The following is a 27684-nucleotide window of genomic DNA, read 5'->3' on the forward strand; positions in this document are numbered from 1 at the left end:
TAATTTGCAGCACTTACCAAGTTACTCTGCCAGATAGTTCATGGCTTCAAATAGGTTTGCAGCGATAGACTGTGCTGACGGTGATACCGGTGTTAAGCCACAACACTGGTTACATCACTTGCCCACTGCGTTACCGACCCCCACCATCGTTTAGATTTTTTATAGTAATACAGATCATTTATTTGAGTAAAAGAACAGACACTACAATTAAAAACTGAATGCGTATGCTCAATGCAGCGTGCCGAACGACAGTCACATCACAGATCATATTTAATTTATCCAGTAAGTTGAGCTGACTGACAAGAAGAGTGAGGTGAGACAGACAAGACGATGGCGGATGATTTCATCTCCAGACTAAATGCATAAGCGCTTGGTTGCCAATATTTTGGATTTTGAAAAGCCTGCTAACTTTTGCTGTTTATCTAAGGTGATTTTGGAAGGTTTTTTTTTTTTTTTTTTTTTAAATATTAGTTTCTTATTAAATTGGTTCCCATTGTTATCTGATTTTTACTTTATTTAAACTTTGTTTATTTTATTTGACATTGTGTATGCCGTGCCTCCAAGCTTTCTTATTCGTTTTGCTAATAAACATTCTACGTGTATTTATGTGGTTATGTATTATGCATGTATACTTGGCCTTTTTCCAGTTTTGTATACCTATTTAAACTTTATGTAAATGTTCTATTAGGCATAGCCTGCCCTATAGCATGGTGTGCTTTTATTTGTTTTGTTAATAAAAGTTCTGTTTTATAAATAGGCTAGAGTTTGACGTAGTATGTTGTTGTTGACGACGCTGGACTGCCGCTAATTCAAAAGTGAAAGCAAAATAAGCACGCCACCTTTACAAGCTATTTAAAAGCGGAGTAAAGCAGGGAAAAGATTAAAGTAAAGTAAAGCAGGCAAAAGCTTAAAATTGTCTGTGGGACTTCTGTCTTGTTAATTTTTCTCCCCTTATCCTGCTTTTAAGGACAAGTCCAAGGTTCTTTCAAACAACAGTGGACTCCTCGAGAACGAGAAAAGTGGTATGTCCCATTACCTGTTAATAGAAACTTCCTATCAGCAAGTTTGTTCTGCTTCACTTCAAGTCATTTGAAGGCCTAAACAGTAGTATCTGACTGGTCATGTGATCTCAACATATCGGCCCAATGAGGTGCTGTGCTCCATGTAAAATACAACTCATTTTTCCTCTCAAAATTGGTTACTGTCGAATTAGAAGATATCAGAAGTGCAGGCTCTGTTTTAGTCATTTTAAATATAATGCTTGCTTAATTATAATTTGTGTATGCTGAAATCTTGTCCTCCAGTTACCAAGAAACGTTCCTCAGTGGGTGCTCGGAAATCTTGCCAAAACTTATCTTTTTTACGCTGGAAAAATGCTCTTGGAGGTCTGTGAGAGGGTGTTGGGTGGTGTGTGTGTGTGCTCTTGTTTTTGTGACACATCAGGACACAACTCTGTATAATGTCATGGGTATGACACAGGTATTACAAGGAGAGGATGACTTATGAGGACATAACCCTTGTCCCCATTTTCCAAAACGCTTATAAACCATACATAATTTAGTTTTTTTGAGAAAGTAAAAATGCACAAAGTTTCCTGTAAGGGTTAGGTGTAGAGTTGGTGTAGGGCCATATAAAATACAGTTTGTACAGTATAAAAACCATTACGCCTATGGGATGTCCCCACTTTTCACAAAAACAAACGTGTGTTTTCTTTTCTTTTTTTTTATGTCTGGGCTTACCAAATTACCAAATCAGAACGGTTTTACTTTGGTGTGGTGATTTTCATTTTCATTTATTTGCTTTCTCAGTTAGTTTGTGCACATCTTGGTTTTTGGTTTTCTTTGTGCAGTTGGGGTTAAACATCCAGCTTTAAAAATGACATTTGGGATTTTCTTCCTTTTAATAAACTTTTAATATTTAACTTTTCAGAAATCACAAACAAGAGCAATCAGTCCAAAGCTCATGTTGCCGTCAACACTACATGCATTCTCACCACCAAATCTACCAGCAGTGCCTGTGACTCATCTGTAACGCGCTCCCGCCAAAGCTACATGGGTCCCACCGCAAGCTCCCGAGCAAAGATAACCCAGAGCAACTCGGTGGAGAGTTTGAACGTGTGTACATTAGAGGAAGTGCAGTTAAACACCCCGTCTTTGTCTCTGGACCTAAGTGTGGATCAAAGCAAAGAGAACATTGTTCCTCCTTCCTCTTCAGTTGTGTCCTCTGGATCATCTCATCCCACACCAGCTCTCTCTACTCCTGCCTTGGGGAACCACAGTGCCCGGGCGGCTCTTCGATTAGACCTCGCGGGCCCCAGTCGTGCCAGTTTATCACCAGTGTCCCTCAAGAGCCGTCTAGGGAAAGCTGAACGTGCCGAGTCTCCGCGTCGACAGGCTCTGGTGACGCCCACAGAGATGCGGTCACTGGGCAAGGAGTGTCGGAAACACATGGTCAATATTGAACAGAGTTTGGTTACTAAGACTTCAAGCAGGTTCTCAACTGGGTCTGAAGTATTTGCCAGGAACTCTGCGGTGTCAGAAACCAGTCATTCTGTGGTTGAAGACCTGCAGTTTACAGAGTCATGTGGGAATCCACTGGCTAGCGATCAGACGAACTCTGAAGATGCTACAGAAAACCACTGCACTGAAGAGGACACAGGTACTTTGTATCCTACATGCTAAAATGCATTTAAACTGCAAGGACATGGTTCATGAACCTCTTTAAGGCTTTATTCTGAAAGAGCTGTTCAATAGTTAATTAGGCATAGAAATACTTCCATATAGTTGTGCATAGATTTATGATGCTCAAAATTCAGATTAAAGGAATACTACTTTTCTTTGAATATTAAAAACACTCCACTACAATGCCAATGGGTGTTCACTGTCTTCACATTTCAACCAACCAGAATGTTCATTTATTAGGTTTTCGTCATTGGCTTAATCTGTTTAAACAACATGCTTATCAGAATATGACTGAATTCTGATTAATATTTGGATTTTTTTTTTTTTTATATAGTCAGTCACAGAAGGTAATATTTATTTATTTTTGTCTTTAGGATTTTCCGCGGAGTCAATGAGTGTCCAGATGTGTAAGGAGATGGTAAATGAACTCTGGCAGACCATCCATAAAGCAACTGGCTTTTATAACAAGGTGATTTATCAATCTCTTCCTGTGTCAGAGATATCATTTGAAATTTTATATATAATATAATCTTGTAGTTTTTCCATGTGTTTTTTTTTTTTTTTTTTACCCTCTCTCTGTTCCTTAAAATTAAAGTCTTTCTAATATTTATTTTTAAATCATTTTGTAAATCTTATCACATATATATATATATATATATATATATATATATATATATATATATATATATATAATTATTATTTATTTTATTTTTTTTTTAATTAAGATTTTATTAAATTAAAAATAACACCAGAGTTATTTTTCAGTAAAGTTGAATATGGGGCCTGGGGTCAGTTTTTATTTATTTTTTATTTTATTTTGTATTTTTATATTATTCTGCAATAATGCATTTAAATTAATCAGTAAAGGCATTTATATTTACACAAGAAGTTTTATTTCATGTAAATGCTGTACTACAATCGTACACTGATAAAAAGAAATGTTTCTTAAGCACCAAATCTACATTACAATTATTCCTAATTGATACGGTGTCACTGAAGACTAGAGTAATGGTTTCTAAAAATTCTGAAGTTTCAGTGTAAGATTTATTAAAATATTTCTAACTTTTGAACAGTGGTGTGCGTCTATAAATTTGTGTGGAAACTGGTGAAACTGTCTATAAAAATAGAAATAAGTATTTAATTCAATTAGTACAAAATTACCTTAACAATAACATTGTCTCAAAGCTAAACCTAAAAGCCGTCTAATGGTGAAACACATCATCTATCCCCTCTCTGTAGTTGTGCTCTGTCCCGGATCTGTCGGAGCAGCAGGAGCAGATGAAGAGTGTTTTGCAGGAGGTGTTTGTGGGGGTACAGAGTGAGCTGAACTCTCTGTGCCCACAAGAGACACGCCCCTCGCCCCAAAGCACCCGTCCCATACCGGAGGACTCTCCTGGCCGTCAGCTCCGGGACGACAGAGCTGTGGCCCTCCTGGAGAAATATTCAGAGATGCTCTTACTCCGAATGACTGAAAAAGGAGCACAGGCCACACTGGAGTAACGCTCCGCTCCTATCCTTCGATTGGCAAAAATGAGCTTCTAATGGCATATCCATAAGCACCTTTAAACCTTGATGTCTTTCATTGGTTTTATGTTTTTAAATATGTAAATGCATATTTGATTTGTGTGTGTGAGAAACTGGTCTTTTATACTTTCCTGTTTTTTTATTTTAATTGTATTATTATTTTACACTACATTTCAATACCTGAGTGTATTTGGTCACAAACTTTTTTTTTTTTTATGATTTGAAGGATTGTCAAGGCAAATCTTCAGGACCTACCCTATTATGTCCTTGATATTTTATGTACAGTTTTGAAACGGTGTTACCTTTTTAGAATGCAGATTTGAATTATGTACTCCGGTTTTGTTTTGATGTTTAATGCTTGTGTAGTTTTACACCATTTCACCACAGCCACGCAGAATAACTAAGAGGTGTTCCATTGTCATTTTATTTCGAATGTTGCTCTGAATAGTGACTTCCCAAAGCATCTGGCTGTGACTCAGTTTGCTCGTCACTGGTGTGCTGATCATGCTTTGTCATGTTGATGTACAATCCTTTATTTCTTCTTTTCACAGAAAATGTATAGTTGTCTGTTTTTCAAAGGCTTTGTAAATAAGTTTTAACCAGCTAATTGCACTGTTTTAATATTAAACATTCAAATATGATTGTTTTTGTGGTTCATTATGATTCTGAAAGACAGTACATTTACAAAAAAAAATAACTGAATTTTTTTTTTTTTTGCTTTTTTTTCTCAGCTTTAAACTTAATATTTAATGAGTGATTAACTCAAAAACTATTATAGTAATTTGGTAAATCATAAGTTCAAAAGAGTAGTATCAAAGTAATATGCATTGTGTTTTTGTAGAAACCATAGGTACTTTTTTTGTAAAGTTTTCCAATATTTCCCATACATGTACTCTAACTTATTTTTAACTTCTGTGGTTCCTACAGTATTTGTCATTCATACGTATTAGTCATTTATGTGTGACTTACTGTCATACGTATTAAATCGGTGTGAGCCGAGGTTTCAGTGTTTGTCCAGCTGTACTACATAGCATTGGATCATCAATGTTACTAACAAATACTGTTTCTATGTTTGTTGCGACAGAGGGCGCTTTGAGGCTCAGAAACCCATACCATCATGAGCAGCATTCACATTTTTTTTTAATTCTTGGGAAACGTTAGTAAAATAAATGTATAACAGAAGTATTTTAATTCTACGTATCGTTTCCAGACGTAGAAATTAAAACGTGCCCCAGGACGTCTATGAAATGAATACAACTATTTGAAATTGTGTAATCACAACGATTGTGATTGGTCTATCTTGGCAAATCGATGAAAGAGGTAACATAAGTCACATGACCGCATATTTGCGCAAAGATGATGCAAAAAACGTATTCTCACCTATATAATCACAGTCACACTTCAATATACAATGGGTTGAAAATACACAAAGATTTATAAAAAAAATTATAATTTAATGCAGTTATAAGTTAACGTTCTTAACCAATCAGAGAAACCGTCTGGGCCAAAAGACCACACCCATTTTATTATCCGCGATTTAGATGTACTTTCCATTCTAGCCAGTTTTTTTGCAAGGCAAGCCTGAGACGCATTGACATGTTGTGTCATGATTACTCATCAGCGACAGCAGCAGGCAGCAGGCGGCTCCCCTCGTGTGTTTACAGCCGCTGCACTGACGCGTCGCGTTGGGTCGCGTCGCGTCGCGTCTCAGCCCACTTTCTGCTTCATAGGAATGGAAAACAAACGTAAAAGTTAAGTTCCAGATGACGCGGCGTGCATCCGTGAACTATGTCTAAGAAAGTCGATTACTGGCACTGTAGTCAAATTATTATTTATGATCATGGCGGCGTCGCAGCGCGCGAGAAACTCTGAACTTAAACAGATCGAAACATGGAAGCGTCACGTTATCAGACAGCTGAAATATCGCAACAGGACCCAGACGAGCGTCTTCCAGGATCTCATACAGTCATGTAAGCTTTATTAATGCTTTATTCTTTTTGTTTTAATTTTTTAGGCCATGCAGTGCAACTTGTAAGTCATGGAAAATAAGAAAAACCTGTTGTTTTGGATGCACTAGCAGTTTAGAAATCTATTTATTGCTGTAAGGCTGATTAAATAATTACATTTTATATATGTTTAAGCACTTAAAGATACTATATAATACAGTTAAATATTATAAAATATTTAAAATTCATTAATATCATATTTTACAGAAAATACAAAGAGCAGTAACAGTTAAATATAATGTTTCACAAAATACATTTGTATTATATGTTATATTCGTATTCGTAACGTGGGAATTAAGCTATGTTTATATTTTGTTTTTATTATTTTATAATTTATTTAGGATTATAATGCGAAGTATGCTCCACTTTTATTAATTATTATTATGGAGAACAGGATATAAAAAATGCAACTAATTTAACTGAAGGTCTAATTTGCATAGCGTCAGTATAATAAACACAATTCAGTTATGCAAGTTCTCACTCATTCTGATTCTGTGAATCTTGAAAATCTCATTAACAAACACTCTCGGAGTGTTAAACATCGGCTGGCCTCTGATAAAACAAATCATGCTTGTTCAGAAATAGTTTGTCATATTGTTCTTCTTCTAGATCACAGTCTGCTGGAGAAGTCCAAGCAAAGAGCCCTCATAACCAAAGGCATTCTGGGATCAGGGTCAAGGTAACCTTTACTCTCATAATATGCTTTACCTGATCTGAACCGAAAAACTGCTTCAGTTGGAGTAAGGTTTGATGCAGTCACATTATATTTCTGAATATTACAACATAAAACTATTAATTTAGAATACCACACAAAACACATTTTTATACTACAGAAAACAAACCCCATAAACTCTGATTGTTCAATTGTAATTAAAGATTGCTACACATTACAGTGTAATGGGTGGAGTTGTGGATTTACTGAAACATGCATGCGACTGTCACTTTGATTCTATTACTATTATTATTATTATTACATTTTTTTAGATACTATAAATATGTAACAACTTACCAACCATACTATTTTGACATTTCAGTATAGAGATTGCATACTGTATATACTTATCTGTTTTTTCCTGTTCAACCATGACAAATCTTATTCTGCTTTTAATTTCAACATGCTTTTTGTTGTCCCTTGCAGACCCTCACTTACAGAAGATTCGCTGACATCTCTACAAACAACCACCGGGGAGGTAGGAAATCAGCCTTTCTCATGATGATTGGATTTCGTCAAACGTTTATAAACCAAACTGAATTTTATGGTACGAGTTGTGACCTGTTTCACTGAACAGGTTTACTAGTTGGCCTGTTGTTATCTCTTCCTTTTAGCAGACAGCCAGCCATCGAATCTACAAGCATAAAGTAAAAATGCCCTGGGAAATGTTCTTCCAAAGCATTTTGATCTAATGTGAATGAGAACATTATTTGGAGACATATTAGGAAACTCGACTGCTTTTATGTAGAATTGATCAGAGTGGTGTATATAACCAGTTGTTACACCTAATCTTGAATTAAAGTTTTCTTAAGACCAGTCGGAAAGTCTTTTGTGATAAAACCTGCTGCACATCTGCTTTATCAAAACACAGGTTCTCTCCCTCATATCGAACTATTCTAGCTAATAAAAAATATATGTCAACATTAGAAACCAACGGCATTAGTATTGTCTGTGTTATTATGCTTTTTTATTGAAAGTTTTTTTTTTGGCTTTAGAATTGTTTTGTTCTTGCAGCTTGCGTATCAAGTGGTGGAACTGCAGCAGAGAATCCAGATAAAGGAAGTGACACTGGATGAACAGCACACCAAGTGAACCTCTTTATTCTTTTATGACGTGAAAACAGGAAACCTCTCTTCTACAGAGGCCATATTATGTACATGTAGAGCTCCACAATTACATTTTTTGGGGTCTGCTAGAATACATTTAACATAATTTGAAAAAACATCATTCTTCTCACTCTGTAGATTGCTGTAACACCTCTCTGCCTGAAACATGTTACCTGGTTTAACACAGTGAAGTAGCTAAGTCATGAAAATAATGTCAGGGCTACAAAAAAAGGTGTTTCAGACATGGACTTTGTAATAGCAGCTCAATTTTTTTTTAAATAAATAAAATAAAGTAAATAAAAAAAACAGAATGGATGCTCCTTAAAGAGCTAATTGTATGCAATGATGTATCATTGGCACTCTCCACAAATAAGCGTATTGTCAGGATTCTGGACCTGTTTTGCCCCCAGTGTTCCCATATTTGGTCATGTTCCTGTTCTCTGGTCTCATTATCAGTTGATCTGCAGTGATATGAAATAACTTGAAATTTTGACCCCACTACTGAGTGATAGCTTTAGGAGCCCAGAACCCAATTTATTAATATATTTGCACTCTAATGGTAACAGGGTGCTAACATTTTAAAACTAATATAAAATGACAGCAAAATGCTAAAAACAGAACATGTAATGTTTAGTTTTACTTTTTACCTCTCAATATTGTTAATTAACGTTTTTATAAGATTAAGAACCTCCTTTAAATGATACTTACGCTCCTTTTACTAAAACTTTGTTGTTGTTGTTTTGTTTTTTTTGAGAGAGAGAGTTTCAGGCCCTATGTTGTATCCTGTATGTGGAAAGTGACATTTATTTACACACAAGCTGTTGTCTCAATATTATAAATTAATAATGTCCTAAATTTTGGACCTAAATCTAACATACGGCTAAAGGTGAAAGATAGAATAACCCTGGACATCTCTTTCCATTCTTTAGATTAAAAATAACTCATATCGAATTTCCATTAACTATTCCTTTTTCTAGCTGTAGACTATTTAGCTTGGTCTAGATGTGCATAATGGAATGCACAAAGCTGCAAAATAATTTCTTGAATATCCAAAACCATTTTATGATAGATCTTGCATTAATAATTATTATTTTATTTTTATTAGGCTATATGAGGTCCAAAACTATCTCAGTGATTTGGCGTCAGAACACAGCGTGCTTCAGAAAAGCGTGGCAGAGGTACAGACTAGAAACCGACTTCTGAAACAAGAATATGATTCTCTGCTGGAGCAGCACCAGAACATGGAGAGGACGTACCGACAAGAGAAACTCCGCAGCTCCGAGATCCTGGAGAACATGATCCTTCCAAAACAGCAGGCTGCTGTCCGCATGAACCATCGCAATGAGAAGAGAGTGAGGTCAGAGGCATGATGGGAGGTGAAATGTGTGATTGCTGCGCCATTAGAATAACCAAATCCGATCCATCTCTCAAAAATAATCTCCCGTCTTCTAATTCATGTCATCGGTTGTGCATTGATTCAGCAGAATGGTGAAATGAAATTTATATCATCATTTACTCAACCTCATGCTGTTTAAACCTGACTTTCTTTCTTCCATAGAACACAGGTTTTTTTTTGGTTTATACACTGAAGGCCAGAGTGGTCCATTGTTGTTCTATTGACTGTCACTGTATGGGCAAAAGTGTTCTTTCAATATCTGCTATTGTGTTCTGCACAAGAAAGTTCACTAAACAGGTTTGGAATAACATAAGGGCGAGTAAATTATGACATAATTTGAATATTTGGATAAACTTTTTCTGTAAATATGTTACAATATAGGAGCTAAAAGTACATTTATTCATTTAGCAGACGCTTATATCCAAAGCGACTTACAGATGAGGACAATGGAAGCAATCAAAAACAAGAAAAAGAACAAATATGATGTACAAATGTTATAACAAGTCTCAAAAGTATTACATTCTTATTAGTGTCCAAATATTTTGTTACATCTGCCAACAAGGAATAACGGACACAGAGGCCACGTCAAACATTGTTTGTTAAAATTCAATGGCTTAGAAGATGGTTAAAGTAGTTTTTCATAGTTTGGCTGGTCCTGCGAATAGTCAGGTGCGACTTATTTATCAAAATTAATTTGACATGAACCAAGAGAAATGGACCAAGAGAAATGAACTAAGAGAAATGAACCAAGAGAAAAACATTACCGTCTATAGCCGCCAGAGGGCGCTCTATGCTGCTCAGTGCTCCTGTAGTCTACACTAAGCAGCATAGGGCGCCCTCTCGCGGCTGGAGACGGTAATGTTTTCTCTTGGTTCTTGGTTCTAAATAAATGCGACTTATTGTCCAGTGCGACTTATATATGTTTTTTCCTCATCATGACGTATTTTTGGACTGATGCGACTTATACTCAGGTGCGACTTATAGTCCGAAAAATATGGTTAATGAGTTAGTGTTTTTGTCACTTTTCAAAGTTAATGGAGAAGAATCTCTCTGCTCCTGGCAAATCATCTGTAGGGTTTTTTTCCATAATGTTGAAAGCAAATTTTGTCCATTCCTTAAACACCACATCATTCTTGATCACATTCCCTCTTCTGTCTTAGAGCCAGAGAGGCCAGTCTTCACAAAGAGCTTCAGATGGCTGCCAGTAAGAACGTGAATATTATTGAGTAAGTATCAGCTGCATAAAGTGTGAATCTGATTTCATGTCAGTCCAAACCCTCATCACTGTCTTTCTTCTGTGAAGCGCAAAAGGAGAGTTGTTACAGTATGCGCTGTCATTTAGTTATTTGTGTTTCACAGAGGAAAGAAAGTCATGCCGGTTTGTAATAATGAGGGTGAGCAAAGATTTTTTAATCCGCATATAAGGGCAGCATAAACAATCCTATAAAATCAACATGTTTTCATTCATTGTTTTGCTTTTGCCTGTCAGAGAGTCTGGAAATATGTCACCTCCCAGACCATCGTCCCCTAAAAGTGACTCTTCAGAGAGGCTGGAGAGATCCCACGGGCCACTTTTCAGGTAATAGCAGGGGCCTTCATGTATAATACAGTAATTATTTTGGGTAAAATATCTAAGTAATATTTTGGGTGCATCTTAAGCTTTATCTGTAGCATTGAGGCTGTTGATTACCCTAGGAAATAATTTTGCCTAATTATGGCTAATTCGGAGTAATTTTAACATCAGTTCATGTAGTATCATTAATAACCTAATGCATTTATATTTTTTTTATCAAAGTCTGGACTATCAAAGTTGTTGTTTTTTCTTCTCAGGTCTGCTTCAGCTACATCTCCGCGCATCATCAGCTCCATCAGAGGACTTTTTGAGTACGTTTCTCACTGAAAGCTCTTTGAATCACTGTATAGCAGAAGCTGTGATTGTCTGAAAAGTTTTAAGGCATTTCACAGGGGAATGTGAAGGGGAACCTTATTTTTTTAGACGTGTTAGTGTACATGTACATAGGTGAACATAAAAAAACAGAGTGTAGAAATCATAGAAAAAAAGTGAGCAGTGCTTTTTAAAATTAGAAATACAGCAAATTCTAAGCAAACCCCATAGTAACATACAGTTCTCAAAATTAGGAAATTCAATTATTAATCTCTTTGAAAAACCTTTTTTCCCCTAATGTGTAGCATAAAAAACAAAAATGTGCTTGAAAAGTAAACCTGTTGTTAAAATGTAAATCTGATTTGAACAAACTAGTATAGTCTGAATCCACTTTATAGGCGCACACACCTATATCATCATGCCACTTGACAGGTGATGATTTACAATAAACCAATTGTAAATTTAAAGTATGTCTGTTAAATGTTAATAATGAATAAACAAAATAAAATAAAATTGAATTGAATTTTATTTTAAATAATTTTTTTTGATACATTTGATATAATTAATATTAAATGAACATCAATTTGATTTAAGTGAAGTCTACTGGATCTGATTTTGAAGTTACAGTTTAGTGGATTCTCGTCTGTTTCATTACAGAGTCAAGACATCCATTCTAGCGCTAGCAGTTGTTTGCACGGGAAATGTTATTACTTCTATATGTCAGTTTCCTACATGGTTCCTTTTTGGTAAAAACCTGCACCCACAGTACTTTACTGGAAGCAGCACTAATTTAAATCCATACCCGATCTGACCTATTTGACGTAAAGACGCGAAACGAACCGCACCTGCATTAAGTCTGCTACATATTATGCTCGTTTTACAAAATGAAAAAAATCTAGGGTTTCACCAGAATGAGTCTGTGAAGTTTCAGCTCAAAATACCCCACACATTTATTATAACAGCTGGAAAAATGTCATTTTTGGGGTGTGTGTAAAAAAGAGCTGTTTTGGTGTGTATCACTTTAAATGCAAATAAGCTTTATATTCCCACCCTGTCTCCTTGATAATATACGCACCCAATAGTCCGGAGTGAAATGATTTGCGCAGGCATATATGTATTCAGGTAGATTTTGAGGCACATTACTGTGAAAAATAGAAGTAATCCGCTGCGTCCTCAGTACATTCAAACACAGAACACCTCGAGAGTATTGTTAATTTTGTCAATCTAATCTATGATTAGTCAATTAATGCTAGCTGGTCATTTTGTGTCAGGATAAAAAAAAACAGTTGAATTAGTTTTTTTTGTGTGTGTGTGGAAAGTTAATTTTTTTGGCCAATGAAGCTTTTAGCAATTATTTAAAATGCAACTGATCACTCAATCTAGAAACAATGTGAATAAACACCACAACAGCTTAAGCAGCAAACTTTGCAAAATACATCATTTATGTCACTGCCAAAACTTTTGACCATGACTTTATCCATTTAACAGCGAAGCTCTGACTCTTGACATCTGGCAGCCGCACTCATGAAAGCTCACATAGTAGATGCGTGTAGAGCAGTCTGCAGTAACATTTTGCCTCCTTTTTTGACAAAAATAAAAGAGTTTTTTGTTAAAGTTTTATTTATTTTTTTAAATACATTTTAGTCTCTTCTTATTTCGTCAAAGAAATGAACACTGTAACACGTTAACTCAGCCCAGCTTCTCTGTATATGTAAGTTCTGAACTGTTCACAAGCATTATTGATTGTTGTTCTGTTGTCTGTGTCCAGGAGGAAGATAAGAGGTAAATCAGTTTGCAGATCAGAGGAAGACCTCTATATACCATTAGGAGTCTGTCTGGTTGCCAGAGTCCCAACAAAGGCAATTTTTACAATGGTGCGTGTTGCTTTTTACAACAACATCCAACAACAAAATCCGCCCCTCATAAGCTTTGTGATGATGTTCTGTCTAGATCTGGTCCTGTTTGGCTATGAAGCAAGTAGAAATGTATAAAACCTTGAACCCTGCAAATGATGGGGAAAAAGTTGTGTACTAGGTGAACTAGTAACAGACAGACGTGGAGAGGTAGGCTAAATGTACCATAATATTGATCTTGTGGTTCTTAAATGGGTCATGTCTTAAAGATATCTTTAAAAGCACATTCCCTGTAGTGGAGGCTGTTGGTCTGTCTGTGGATGATGGGAATGTGGAACAAAGCGTCTGTGTGTCGCTGTGAAGCGGTGTCTTTCTATATCACACTGCAGCTCTGTCATGTGCAGCCACCCGCTTCAGACGTCCATTTTCATTTGAATAGCTGACAGCAGAAACCAGCGCGAGATGTGGTATGGAGAGAAGTTACCACTTCCTTAAATGGAGATGTCACAATTTAGTGATTTGCATTTCCTGTTGATCTTTTGGTTTCTGGTGTGGCAGAATTTAAATCTTTTGGTTGTTGGCATATCAGAATTCAAGCTCTGTTTCTAGCCATTTCATCGTTTTTAAGAGATTTCTACAAATTGCATGTACTTTTACTGTTAAATAGAGCTTACATGTACAGCTTACATTTCAATTTGAGTAATAAAGTAATACACTTCTTGTTTGTATTATCTTTACACCTTTGTAAAGTTGCTTCCCTTTTTGTAGTTTCACATTATAGTGTACTGGTTAAAAATAAAATTGGGCATGACAGTTATTATTATTTTTGCTGTATTAAAAACAGAAGGTAGTTAAGTTCCTCAAAATCAGACACATGGTTATTTGTACCATCAGATACGCACACAGAGTCTCATTATATCACAAACAACAAGTATTGTTCTATACCATTGTTGGACCATGGTATTTGGTAATTTCCTGCAATTTTCCTGCTACACTAATAGAAGCGGAGCAAAACTACTACTGATGCCTAGTCTCAGCCTCAGACGTCACACCATGGACCGTTGACTAAATGTCTGATGGATATGGGACACAAAAGTGGAAACACTTCAGGAATGTCAAAGTCATTATCGGATTGGTTGAATTCTACAGGAACTGTGATGACGAGCACTTATCAGGATCAACTAAACACTGGATTTTCAGAAGTATGTGAAATATTTAAAATTCGCGGCATAGAATCTTTAAAATACATCCAAGAGTTATACACAGCAGTCTGTTATTGTGGCGACCTTTCCACGCCTCGAACCGTGGCAATGAACTAAACAAACTGTGATTGGTTGTTGACATGTCATTCAAACGGCCTCATGGGCGGGCTTTGGCTGGCCAATGAAAGTTTCCATGAATTACCGGTCTGGCTACGCGAGACTAACTGATACCTAACATCAGGTGTGAGATGAAGTTTTCACTAATCAGACCCAAACTGTGAGCAGGGCTACTCAAGGCTACCTGGCAAAAGTTTGAAATAATTAGTTTGAAAAGTTTGAAATAATTTGAAGAAATCTCTTATGCTTATCGATTCAACTTTTTATTCAACCAAAAAACTGTGAAATATTATAATTAAAAAGTATTTAATAATTTTAATACATTTTCAAATGTAATTTTTTCCTTTGATGACAAAGCTGAATTTTCAGCATCATTACTCCAGTCTTCAGTTTCTCATGTTCCTTTAAAACATTCTCATATGCTGATTTTCTTTTTTTTCCGAATAGAATATGTTAAAAAGAACAGCATCTATTTGAGATAAAAATCTCTTGTAACATTAACATGTTTTTTTTCTGTTACTTTTGAACAATTCAATGGCTCCTTGCTAATTTTTAATTTATTTTATATTTTATGGTCGTGTAATCGCAGTTTGCACGAAAATATTAAGCAGCATATTAGAATGATTTGTGAAGTATCATGGAACACTGAAGACTGGAATAATTTTGTGGAAAATTCAGCTTTGCATCACAGGAATAAATTACATTTAAAATGTATTCAAACAAAAATCAGTTATTTTAAATTGTAACAGGATTTACAATATTACAGTTTTTGCTATATCTTTGGTCAAATAAATGCAGCATTGGATAGCATAAGAGACTTCTTTCAAATACATAGGATATTTTGGGTGATTGTTAGGGAATTGGTACGGTGTTGCTAGGGTGTTCTGGTTTGTTGCTAAGATGTTGCCAGGGTGCTCAAGGTGGTTGTTAGGGTTTTCTGAAAATGCAAACTGATTAAATGTATTCATAAATGCAATCAGTTTGGATAAAAGTGTCTGATGGAAGCATAAATGTAAATGTAAAGGATTAAAGCTGCATGCAGCGATGAAAGGGCCCTCGCACCCGGGCTCACCACCACCCGGTGCCCATAGGAGGAACAGTGAACGTTGGGCCATATGCTTATAAAATAGTAAATATTTGTGCCACATTTCCTGCTGCCAACAGGTGGCGCTATGATTACAACTGAATATCGGCATGTTAATGTCTTCAGGCCAGGACTCTTACCAAACATGCAAAGTATCGGGCAGATCAGACATCTCTGTTAAGTTAGTTAGTATAAGTTAGTATAAAATAAGTCATTTCCTGTTTCCAGCAGGCGGCACAATACTTATAGTTGTATATTGGCCTTAGGTTGTGTTCAGGCCAGGACTCTTATAAAACATGTGAAGTTTGGGTCAGACTGGGAATAGTATGCATGAGTTACAACAACATCCTGTTTCATAGTAATAATAGCATCCATTAGCACATAGTAAGTGTTGCTAGCATGTTTGAGAATATTTCTAGCATGATTAGCACCCAGTGGCTAATTTTTAATGTGCTGCAAATAGTGCATAAAAGTGTTAAACATGATGCTTCGTGTTGCCAGCAGGTGGCGCTATGACTATAAACGAATACAGGCTTGATGTATTTAGGACAGGACCCTTGTCAAACGTGTGAAGTTTGGGGAAGATCGGACATTGCTTGCCTTAGTTACAGCAACTTCCTTATTCAATGCAATAGTTGCATGCTTTAACATTTAGCTAAGTGTTGCTAGCATGTTTTAGTATGCTTCTAGAATGTTGCCAGCCTATTTAACACTTGTTGATGCTTTTTATTATTTTGCATGGAGTCCATAACCGTCTTTAACATGCCACTTCCTGTTGCCATTATGTGGCGCTGTGACTTTAATCGAATACTGGCATGTTGATGTGTTCAGGAGAGGACTCTTATCAAATTTGTTAAATTTGGGGAAGATTGGACACTTTATGCCTGAATTACAGTAACTTCCTGATTCACCTCAGTAATATGATGCTTTAGCATTTAGCTAAGTGTTGCTAACATGTTTTAGTATGTTTCTAGCATGCTGCCATTGTATTTATCACTTGATGATGTGTTGATGTGTTCAGTACAGGACTCTTGTCAAACGTGTGAAGTTTGGGGAAGATTGGACGTTGCTAGCCTGAGTTACAGCCACTTCCTTATTCAATGCCATAGTTGCATGCTTTAACACTTAGCTAAGTGTTGCTAGCATGCTTTATTATGTTTCTAGCATGTTGTCAGCCTATTTAACACTTTTTGACACATTTTAATTTGTCCCTAGGAGTCCATAACAGTGTTAAACTTGTCACTTCCTGTTACCAGCAGGTGGCACTATGACTAAAACTGAATTTGGTCATGGGTGTTTGTTTGGAACAAAACACCTATCACACGTGTGAAGTTTGGGGAAGATCGGACATTGCTTGCCTGAGTTACAGCAACTTCCTTTATCACTACATTAGTAGCATGCTTTAGCGCTTAGCTAAGTGTTGCTAGCATGTATTGGTATGTTTCTAGCATGATGCCAGCTTATTTAACACTTGTTGACACTTTATAATATGTTCCTAGGAGTCCATAAGAGTGTTAACCATGTAACTTTCTGTTACCAGCAGGTGGCGCTATGACTATAACTGAATTTGGTCATGAGTGTTTGTTCAGGACAGAACACCTATCACATGTGTGAATTTTGGGGAAGATCGGACATTGCTTGCCTGAGTTACAGCAACTTCCTGTTTCAGGGCGAAACATCAAACTTTGTCAGGCAGCCAGGGACACACCCCTTGACGAAAACTCAAAACCTTCGCAATTTAACATCACAAAGGTCTTATGATGACCCTCACTAAATTTGAAGACCATCTGACTAAAACTGTAGGAGGAGTTTGTCAAAGTACAAGGCATGGAAATAGCAAAAACTGCACAAAAATCGTACAGGATATTCAAAATAACTTACTTCCTGTTGGGTTTTGGATTTTGTACCCAGAGACTTTTTTGTAGATAATGGTGTGCTACATGTGTGTACCGATTTTCATGCATGTACGTGAAACGTAGCTCGAGGCGCACTATATAAATATATAAATATAAATATAAATATATATATATATAAATATAACATATAAATATATAAATATAACAGGTGGCACTATCGAGCCATTTTGCCACACTCACTTCTGAAACCTATATCAGATGTAAATTTTCGCCAGTCCTGATGCGTGTGCAAAGTTTCGTGAGTTTTGGAGAATTTTTAGGCCCTCAAAAATGCGATTCATTTCGGAGAAGAAGAAGAAAAAGAAGAAGAAATGGAGCAATTCCAATAGGGTCCTCCACCTAATTAGAAATGAATGTGTGTTTTCTGGTTTCAGGATGCTCATGAGCTGGGAATCAATGCTGTGAGGTTCAGTACCAGTTCAAACCTACTGGCTACAGGAGGAACTGACAGAGTCATCAAACTGTGGGGCATTGAAGCAGGTACATCACAAAAATTATCTGATCTTCTGTTCAATTGTCAGCTTCAGCCATATAGACAGGATTCAAATATAGTAAAAAACCCACATCAAGTAAGTGATAGTGAATGCTCTTGTCATTACATGTGACTGCCTCTGACCACCAGCAGATGTCAGCACTCTAATATCTAAAACATCCCTTAGTCGGGGTACATTAAATTGAGATGAAAAATTAAATTTTCTATATATATATATATTTTAAGACAAGTATTACTGTGTGTAGATAAACTATGATCTCATTTGATGTGCTCTATTATACAGTTAATGGACACAACAAAAGTGAGTGCATATTCTCAGGCTTGATGTAAAATACTGCAGTGTTTTGTCCTCACAGGAACTCTTCAGAACAAAGGGACATTAGATGGAAGTAATGAGGGGATCACCAGCATTGAGTTCGACCCGACGGTATGAACACACATAAATCACTGTGTTTGAATAAATTTTTCACAGAAAATGAGCAATGTAACCAGACAACATACTAAAATGCCTCTATTATTATCCCTGAAGCTGTCACTCCCTGCAGATTTACACAGTTTTACATATGAGCCCTGGAGTTCAGCACAGCTTACAAATTCTATACTCTTTGTTGGTTATAATGGAAGCGTTGTAGTTTTGTCGCTTTGTTTGCTTGTTGTATATATTGGGTGTTACAGTGCATGCATTTTGCTTCAGTTTCACCAGCAGTAATTTCTGTGTGCACTGCAACCATAGATCTGTGCATCAGACTTCAAATTCGCTCATTAGGACCTGCTGTTGTAATTAACCAATTTAATGCCTACATTTATGCACACAACAGACATTTCTGAGATCGTTTCTGCAATTCTTGTACAACTGCTACAAAAAATGTATGAATAAAACTATAATGCATAAAAGTATACCCAAATTAAATACTGTAAACAACTATTTCATTAATGTTGACTCACAGAACTAATATGTGCTGATTTAACAGAATTACAAATGGTTTTTGAATGTGTTGTAGCTTTTTGCGCTGCTACACCTGTTTAGTGAATCAACCCCCCTTATTGGACTTTAGTTCAGGGATTTTTGATGCCAAGAACCCTTAAAGTATGATGATTCCCTCCCTAAAACATAAGAGCACCTATATTTCCATGTATGCTCATGAAATGTGTTTAACAATAGTATGTTCCTTAAAAATAGTATGTGTGCTATAATGTGCACATGTGTAGAAGGTGAAACAATGACAGTTCATAGAATGTTCATAGAAATAAAATAATCACAATTAATTTGAATTTTGCACATTCTTTAGAAAGAAGAATTATTAAATTATTCATTAAATTAATAATATATTAAATTATTGTGATCAATACACATTTCAATCAAGACAACTTTCAAAATAGATTTTAACAGCATTTTTATAAATAAGAATAAAGGTAGTTTTGATGTTGGCGGACTAGATTTGCTATACTGCTGCTGCTGGTATGAGTGTATACATACTACTGAAACATGGTCAGAATAATGGGTATTAGGATACATGCTGCTACATGGTAAAAAGGAGAACACTACAGCAGATGTAGACAGGTGGTGCTGGGGAAGAGGAGGACTAAAGAAAATTCTCATGGCGCACACTAATGAGCTGTACCAGCTTGGGATGGGAATTGCATAGATATGAAAGAGAGATTGTTTGGCTACATTGACTGCTTGGGAGAACCAATCAGCAACTTTAAAGAGAAAACATCTCGGTTATATATGTAACCCTTGTTCCCTGAAGGAGGGAACGGAGACGTCACGTCGGTAATGACCGACTTTGGGATTTCTCTTAGAGAGACCAATCCACTTCATATATGGTGAGAACACCGGAAGATACCGGCTCTACACAAAGGCTATAGAATCTAGCGAACATGTTGGGGGTCTCCCAGCTCACAGCTCTACAAATTTCTTTCAGCAGGCGTCTTTAACCAGCGTAAAGGAGGATGCAACTCTTTTAGTATAGTGAGCTTGCAACCTGAGTGGGCAGGGCACACCCTGTGCCTGATAAGCCAGGGTGATGGCATTCACTATCCAGTGAACCATCCACTGCTTAGAGACGGCATTCCTCTTCTGCCGGCCTCTGTAACAGACAAAGAGCTGATCTGAGGTCCTGAAGCTTTGTGTCCGGTCTACTTACCATATCAAGGCTCGGACAGGACAAAGCAAAGTTAGGGCTGGGTCTGCCTCCTCCAGGGGCAGCGCTTGCAGGTTATCTCCCTGATCCCTGATGGGAGTAGTAGGAACCTTGGCCACGTAGGCGGGCCAGGGCTCAGGATTACCTGGGAGCCAGCTGGCCCAAACTTCAGGCACAATTCGTCTACCGAAAATGCATACACTACCCTCTTGTTGGAGGCCAATGCAATCATTAACAGAGTTTTCATTGAAAGAAACATTAGCTCGACTGACTGCAAGGGCTCAAATGGGCCCTTCTGTATTACTCTGAGTACTGAATTGCATAGCCGAGTCTGATGGTCCTCAGGAGCCAGCAAGATGGGTTGGTTTGCCAGTAACCCAGACACCATGCAAGCTGGACCACGGGAACGCCAACATACCCACGGTGGGGCAGCGAGGTGGAACGCAGGACCCAGACCATTGGTGGACTGAAGAGGGGTCTGAGTGTACAGTGCAATGCTTACCTGGCTCCACGGTTTGGCAGAGGGTGCATGAGCAGGGCCTTTGATGATACTCTCGAACCGCCCCAGTGCTGCCTACTGGCGAGAGAGGAGGATGAGTGTGGTCAATCCACAAATCTCTGTGCCCTTTTAGGACCCAGAGACAGAGAAAACTGCTCATTTGTCAAGATTTTTGGAAACAAGAAAATAACTCTGTGGTGTGGGAGAGGTACATTCACCATTCCCCATAGAGCAGTTCTGTCTCTCTCTGGGTCGCCTGTCCCAGGGCCTCTTGCTCTTCCACTTAGCGAGGTTTGTTGGGGGCCTGGACAAGCAGGGGGGCCTGCCTACGCCCAGCTCCACAGTGCCGCTTGCTAAAGGCTGGCGTGCTGTGGCCAGCAGATGGGTGGAAGCAGCAGCTGCCTGCTAGGGCAGGACATGTCGGTGCTCCTTTGCAGACGAGAACTGCTGGTCCATGTTCTCAGCTGTGTCTTGAGGATCCAAACCCTTATGTCGACCAGACACAGCCAGAGGTGATGCTCCTGGACCAAAAGTGTGGACATCATACGACCCATAGAACTCGCTGGTCAGTTGTGGTTCAGAGCTCTTTTAGAACTTCCTGATTGTGACCACCCTCGTGGAGGTCCCTCGGTGCTTTAGCCTGAAAAACCTGCAGTGATGCCATAGCGTGTTAGACGGAGGCAGCTTCTCTACTGGCCGCATAAGCATTGCTGGACAGACGAGTGCGTACAGACCCGGGAGGGAAGACACAGTAAGCAAGTCGGTTTTCGACAGAAAAAGGTGCCATCCATGGCCTGGTAAGCCCTTCATGCACCTACAGGAAGAATGACACCGGGGTGAGGCACTGAGAACCAGCGGGGGCCACCCAACCAATCATCCAACCAGTCATCCAACCTTGAGGGCTCGGGACACGGTGGAGGTCTCCACTCAAGGCTACCCTCATGGTGCCCCGGAAAAGCATTGCCATTATTTCCTGATCAAATTCAGGCATTTCTAAAGTCCCGGAGGGCAGCAGCGCAGCCAAATCGTCCTATCCAGAATGCTCCTGCTCACCCTCCGATTCAACGATTTGACATCCGATCGTCGGGAGGAGCGCTGAAGGATACTGCTGATATGCTCCTTGTAGAGGGCCCAACACGTTCCTTTGGCAGCTCAACTGGTTGTCGAGGGCAAGAGGAGTGATGGTCCCCCAAGGGTTGGTTTCCTGGAGGGTTTGCCATCACTGTTACCCTGAGACCACCTGTCACTACTGCTTGAAGTTGCCCCTGCCTGACTGCAGTCATGACGAGCACTATATCGAAGCAGAAGCAAAGGAGCTCTACACCTTTTGAGGTAACGGAGCTTACCCCGCAACTCGAAAATGGTCATCTTCCCGCAATGAAAACATGACTCTTCCACGAATGGCACCTCAGCGTGCTTAATGGCCAGACATGTGAGGCAGCAATCGTGACCATCACTCAAAGCCAGGTAACGGCCGCATCCAAAAACGCACAGGTGATAGGTTTTCTGTAGACGTAACATCTAGTTTTCAAGACACAATGTCATCTTTAAAAATACGCACCCGTGAATGCTCTATTAGGGAAAAAGCTCTTATAGTGTGCAGAAGCACACAGGAGAGATGTCTGCCTGCAACACAAACGGGGTAGTGCAGCCTGATGTGTGCAATCCACTCGACACGGGAAACCACCACCGCTGAAGTGCCATACCACCAACATCAAGTGCTTCAAAGAGCGCGCTGAACTCATTCAGACTTAGTGTCTCAGTAGACTAGTCAGGAGAAAAATGATGTGATCGCTTGGCTCCGAAGCTAAAAGCGGAGTATGTGTTGCACCTGCTGCCTAGTTATACTTGTGGTGCGCTCAGCGGCAGCTGGATGCAGTCATCGCATGCCAGTGTGCATGCCACTTTCTCTCCAAGCAAGATTCCAAAGTGTGTCTGTGACGAGTGGGGCGGGGCCGAGAGACGTGGGAACAGAGCAAGGCCGGTGGAGTGATTGGAGATGAGCGACACCTGCTCGACCCACCGGTCTCAAGTCCCACGGAGGAGATGGAAGGATATAAAACGACGACGTCAGTGAAGGACAAGAGAGGACCAGGCCTGGGTTTTAGTTGTGTTTGGTTTTTAATTTGTGCGCGTCAGTCGTCCGTGAGGTCTTGTATTTATTTTGATTATTAAAATATTATTTGATTGTCCGCCGGTTCCCACCTCCTTCTTCCCGATGATTTTGAAGGTTTTATTGTTACAGTGGTGCCGAAACCCGGGAGAAGGAGGGACGCGCTGCTGAAGATCCCTCGCCGCTGTGGTGAATCCGTGGTGCCATCGAGCAGGCGAGGGAGTGTGCCGCCATGGATGCTCGAGGCGGTGGGCTGGAGTGAGTTGCCGGGGACGGTGCGAGCTCGCTGCCGGCCGCCCGTGATGTGGAGGGGCAGCTGCCGTCTGTGAGGGAGCGGAGGAGTCGGCACCGTTTGCCAGGGAGCCGGAGCCTGCTGCCTCCGTGAAGGAATCCGGAGGAGCAGGGAACGGGGGACTCCTGCCGGCTGCCCAAAATCGGAGGAGCCGTCGCCATCCACCGGGCGGCGGAGGAGTGCTGTGTCATCCGCCGAGGGCCGTCCAGTGCCACCGCCAGGCACCGCGGAGGAGATCACCCAGCTGGTGGAGGGCCGAGCGGCAGTGCATCTGGGAACCGGAATTTTTTTTTTTTTTTTCTCCTCTCTCCCCTCTCTCGTCTCCGTCGCTCCTCCTTTCATCTCCTTTTCTCTCGCTTCATCTGTCCTACCCCCAGGTTCCCGCAGGTCCCCGTGAGCGGTCCCCCCCGGAGGGAGGGGGGGGGGGTAGAGCGCAGTCTCGAGGGTACCCCCCGGCCTGCGAGGGGCGATGGGGTATGTGACGAGTGGGGCGGCCGAGAGACGTGGGAACAGAGCGAGGCCGGTGGTGGAGTGATTGGAGATGAGCGACACCTGCTCGACCCACCGGTCTTGAGTCCCACGGAGGAGATGGAAGGATATAAAACTGGAGCGACGACAGTGAAGGACGTGAGAGGACCAGGCCTGGGTTTTAGTTTGTGTTTGGTTTTTATATGTGCCGCTGTTTTGTCTTTATTTTGTAATTAAAGTTTATATTTGATTGTCCGCCGGTTCCCGCCTCCTTCTTCCCGATGATTATGAAGGTTTTATTGTTACACTGTCATTACCAACGTGACGTTGAGAGTGACCGACTGAAAGGGAACCCCTGCTTTTAGATGAGCTGAAGAACACTCCATAAGACTCTACTGAGTCATTGTTAATTAGCAAATACCAATTAGCTGAGCTAAAAGAGTCCTTGGCTACTGAATGATCTTTATTAGTAAAATAAGGGGACTGTTCCAGTAAAGCTGTTGAGTTGATTATGCTGTGGTTACTGCTCTAATGCATTGTCGGATGTGTTACTGTGCTTTTCCATCAGGGCACTCGGATTTTAGCTGCGTCATATGACAAGTCGGCTCTATTCTGGAGGCTAGAGGACAGCGTTCCCAAGGTAACAGAGCTTACCTCTCACCCACCCAAACCTCCCTGCCCTAATCTGTCTCTCTGAATTACTCTAGAGCATCATCAGATGAGAGAGAGCAGTATGAATCTTTTTAAAGATGTTTATTGTTCTGCCTACTAAGATTTCATTGTGTTTTACATGGCAGTGAGGCGTTGAGAGTTTTATGTGGTGGAATCAGCTTGTCATATGATTTTTGATGCAAACAGGCAAGATATGGGTCATTCTTACTATGCAGTCATTTCTATGGCCCAGCATATTTGACTTAATATATTGTATAAAATGAATCTTATATTGTATAAAATATATTTTCTCATATTAGAAAATACAGTCCATTGAATATGGGGTGAATTTTTAAAAATACAATAATGTGACGCTCTTATAGAAAAACAAATCAGAAATAATTTTTATACATTTTGTATGAGGTACAAAGTTCAAAGGGCTTGGCATAACAGAAATGACGATATGTCATATAAAAATGTAATGTCTGAAAATGTACTTGCATGACAGAAAGGGTAAAAACCAATTTGTCATGCTGAAAATAAGAGGAGACTACTTTAACAAGACACCATTGCTCCAAATGCTGTAAAATGTATTTAATATTTTATTTCTACGTGTGTGTGTGTGTGTGTGTGTGTGAGAGAGAGACAGAGTGAGAAAATACATGTTTGGATTAATTCCTTAGAAAATGTGTCTGGGTCATACTTTACCTCCATATCTAAAGAAGAAAGATATTTAAAAGATATTAACACTTTTATTCAGCAACAATGAATTAAAAAAGATCAAAAGTGAAAGCGACACTGAAGACTAGAATATCGACTGCAAAAAAACCCAAAACTTTTTCATCACAACACTTAACCAATTATAAAAATGTTAGTTTAAATTGTAATAATATTTTACAGTATTTCTGTAATTTATATATATATATACATACACACACACTAGTCATATTTTCTTATGCAAAATAAAACTACTTTTAATTTTGGGAGAAAATATGACATGTAAATGTTCTTGACATGTTTAGAGAGAGATTCTGTTTAGCTTCTCATTATAAGTATATCTTGTTTTTCTAGGTTACATTGACAGGTCATTCTCGTAAAGTGACAGCAGCCAGATTTAAATACAGTCAGAGGCAGGTGGTCACGGGCAGTGCGGACAGGACTGTGAAGATATGGGACCTCCAGCGAGCAGCGTGTATGTGTCACAAAAATATGCATCTAATCACTCATGCATTAACTAACAATGAGCACTTTCTGCATCTGTCTGCGATAATTTGTTCAACATATTAGCACAGATCAGTAATTTCCATATTTCTTTATCGTTTCTACGCACAGGCATACAAACCATTGAGGTTTTGTCTTTCTGTAGTGATGTTGTGTGCTCCGAGTACCTCATCATCAGCAGCCATTATGACAGAAAAATACGCTTTTGGGACAGCAGGTAAGAACAGGGAAATTCCAACACCACCCACTGTGTAAACAACATAAAAAATATATCATATATATTTTATATTATATATATATATATAATATATCATATATCAATATATCAGAAAATATAAAAACTCATCTTAATAAATGTTTATGAAATGTTAACATCTATTTAGTCTGACGTAATCAGACTTTGACTACGTGTATAAAGTGTGCTTCACATTGAGGCTTTTGCCGTGAAAGGCTTTGTTCACACTGCAGGGGAAAACTCAAATCCTTCAATCCAGTTTTTAAACAGACTGTTTAAACTGCATGTGTAAATGGCCAGATCTGATTCTGTTCAGAGTGCAGTCAGCTTTTTCTACATCACTATGTATAAGACTTAGCATAGGTTCCTTCACTATTTATGATGTTTTCCACAAGGTCAGTATTCAGATCTGAACACGTTCAGTGGAAATGTGCGGTCACATTTTTGTGGATGAAATCTGTTTATTCAATACAAATCCACACAATCTGAAATATCGCAAGATTTCCATATGCAGATTTGGACAGAAAGTTGCTTTGTTTGAAAATAAATTCTGTATAAGCTGTGCTTCAAAAATCGCTACACTAATGAGAATAGACAGTCAATATTTTTTAACTATTTCTTTAATGTGTCCAACACCTTAAAACAGTGGTCTCAAACTCAATTCCTGGAGGGCTACAGCTTTGCAGAGTTTAGCTCCAACCAGCTCCAAATCACACCTGCTTGGATGTTTCTAGTAATCCTGAAGACCTTGATTAGCTGGATCAGGTGTGTTTGATTAGGGTTGGAGCAAAACTGTGCAGAGCTGTGGCCCTCCAGAAATTGAGTTTGAGAGCAATGCCTTAAAAGATGGAAAGGTTGAATGATTTGTCAGATTTTTGCCACAATACCTGGTATAGCAATAAATTGAAAGCAGGAACTGGCTTGTGTTTTTTTACTGTTCAGAGTATAAAAAAAATGAAAGGAATTTGAGCCATATAGTCAGGCCTAATAAATGCATTCTTAGGGCCTGTTTACACCTGGTCCTAGACAATTGAGATTGTCTAGGAAGCATTCAAGATGAAACTGGAAAAGTGTGAATGCATCTGGTTGTTGATGTGGCCAAGTGCAGATGGAAAGGTTTAAACAAATCAGATACAGATCCATTTAGAGAAAGCACATGAACTGACCAAGAGCAAACAGGCCATTAGAAAGGAAAAGATTATCTGAACCTTATGTTCAATTCACATATGTACAAATCTTGGTAATATGTTATATATTTTCACAATTCTGACTTTTTTCCTCAAAACTTACGTCCTGACAGGTCTGTTTTTTTTCTGCATGCAGTCAGGTCAGTTATCATAAATCAGAATTGTCAGATATACACTCAAATGTTTTTTCAAACGTTCAAATGTGTGAAAAGGTCAGAACTGTGAGATCGCAATTAGTTGCAATTACCTTTTCATATTTTTATTCCATGTCAGAAATAAGCTTCCACACAAATGGGATGTATTCTCACAAGCAAAGCAGAACATAAAAGAACATAAAATAAATTTCTTATTTAGCCTTTCTTCTCAGGTTTACACTACATCTAGTATTATTATCCATCTTTATACATCTGCTTGGATCACTCAAACTTCATTTGATGTTAGATGAAAACATGTGACCACGTATAATCTGTGGTGAAAACATTGCTATCTCTTCTGTAATTATTCTGTTATAAACACTCACCTGAGACGGATATTGATACTGTGTGTAAATGGGGCCTAAGTCTTATGTACACAAACTAGGTATTACATTTTCTTTCTGGTTCTGAATGTAATTGCCTTAAAATGTACAGTTGAAGGTTGATTTGTTAAACGAGCTGTGGTTTAATGGCTTTGTAGCAGTGTAAAACCTAGAAATGTGTTGATCACTGTAGTGCTTTTCACAGCAACCTTTCAAGTTTCCAGGGCTGACAGTTAATTGTGAGTAATGAACCCAGCTGGCAGTGCTCGCTGTCTGTCACCACACGTCTGGCTAGTGTGATGACCTAAAACAGTGCAGCCTCAGGTGTGTGTGGTGTCATCGCTGGCGAGAGACGGCGTGTTAACACTTTTGTGGTAATGCG

At 38.8% G+C, this 27684-nt stretch overlaps 2 protein-coding genes across 3 annotated transcripts in view; both read left to right on the top strand.

Annotated features, from left to right (window-relative positions):
* wdr62 (WD repeat domain 62) overlaps positions 1-4846 on the top strand; it is a 38275-nt gene extending 33429 nt beyond the window's left edge. Inside the window, exons 28-31 of the mRNA XM_059514909.1 lie at positions 968-1022; positions 1930-2658; positions 3056-3150; positions 3921-4846. Of these exons, the coding sequence (XP_059370892.1) occupies positions 968-1022; positions 1930-2658; positions 3056-3150; positions 3921-4181 (1140 nt within the window). The 3' untranslated portion in view covers positions 4182-4846. The remainder of the gene's footprint in view (positions 1-967; positions 1023-1929; positions 2659-3055; positions 3151-3920) is intronic.
* A 96-nt stretch (positions 4847-4942) lies between these two features.
* LOC132108242 (protein Atg16l2-like) overlaps positions 4943-27684 on the top strand; it is a 43948-nt gene continuing 21206 nt past the window's right edge. The window contains exons 1-14 of one of the 2 annotated variants that reach the window (XM_059514911.1): positions 4943-6175; positions 6821-6890; positions 7350-7401; positions 7938-8011; positions 9135-9386; positions 10586-10651; positions 10915-11004; positions 11256-11309; positions 13079-13184; positions 17857-17962; positions 18332-18402; positions 24060-24131; positions 25214-25334; positions 25475-25580. In XM_059514911.1, the coding sequence (XP_059370894.1) occupies positions 6040-6175; positions 6821-6890; positions 7350-7401; positions 7938-8011; positions 9135-9386; positions 10586-10651; positions 10915-11004; positions 11256-11309; positions 13079-13184; positions 17857-17962; positions 18332-18402; positions 24060-24131; positions 25214-25334; positions 25475-25580 (1376 nt within the window). In that variant the 5' untranslated portion in view covers positions 4943-6039. The remainder of the gene's footprint in view (positions 6176-6820; positions 6891-7349; positions 7402-7937; positions 8012-9134; positions 9387-10585; positions 10652-10914; positions 11005-11255; positions 11310-13078; positions 13185-17856; positions 17963-18331; positions 18403-24059; positions 24132-25213; positions 25335-25474; positions 25581-27684) is intronic. The other variant, XM_059514910.1, reaches the window with a different exon arrangement.

This window comes from Carassius carassius, chromosome 28 (genome assembly GCF_963082965.1).
Source record: "Carassius carassius chromosome 28, fCarCar2.1, whole genome shotgun sequence".
Taxonomy (NCBI): Eukaryota; Metazoa; Chordata; class Actinopteri; order Cypriniformes; family Cyprinidae; genus Carassius; species Carassius carassius.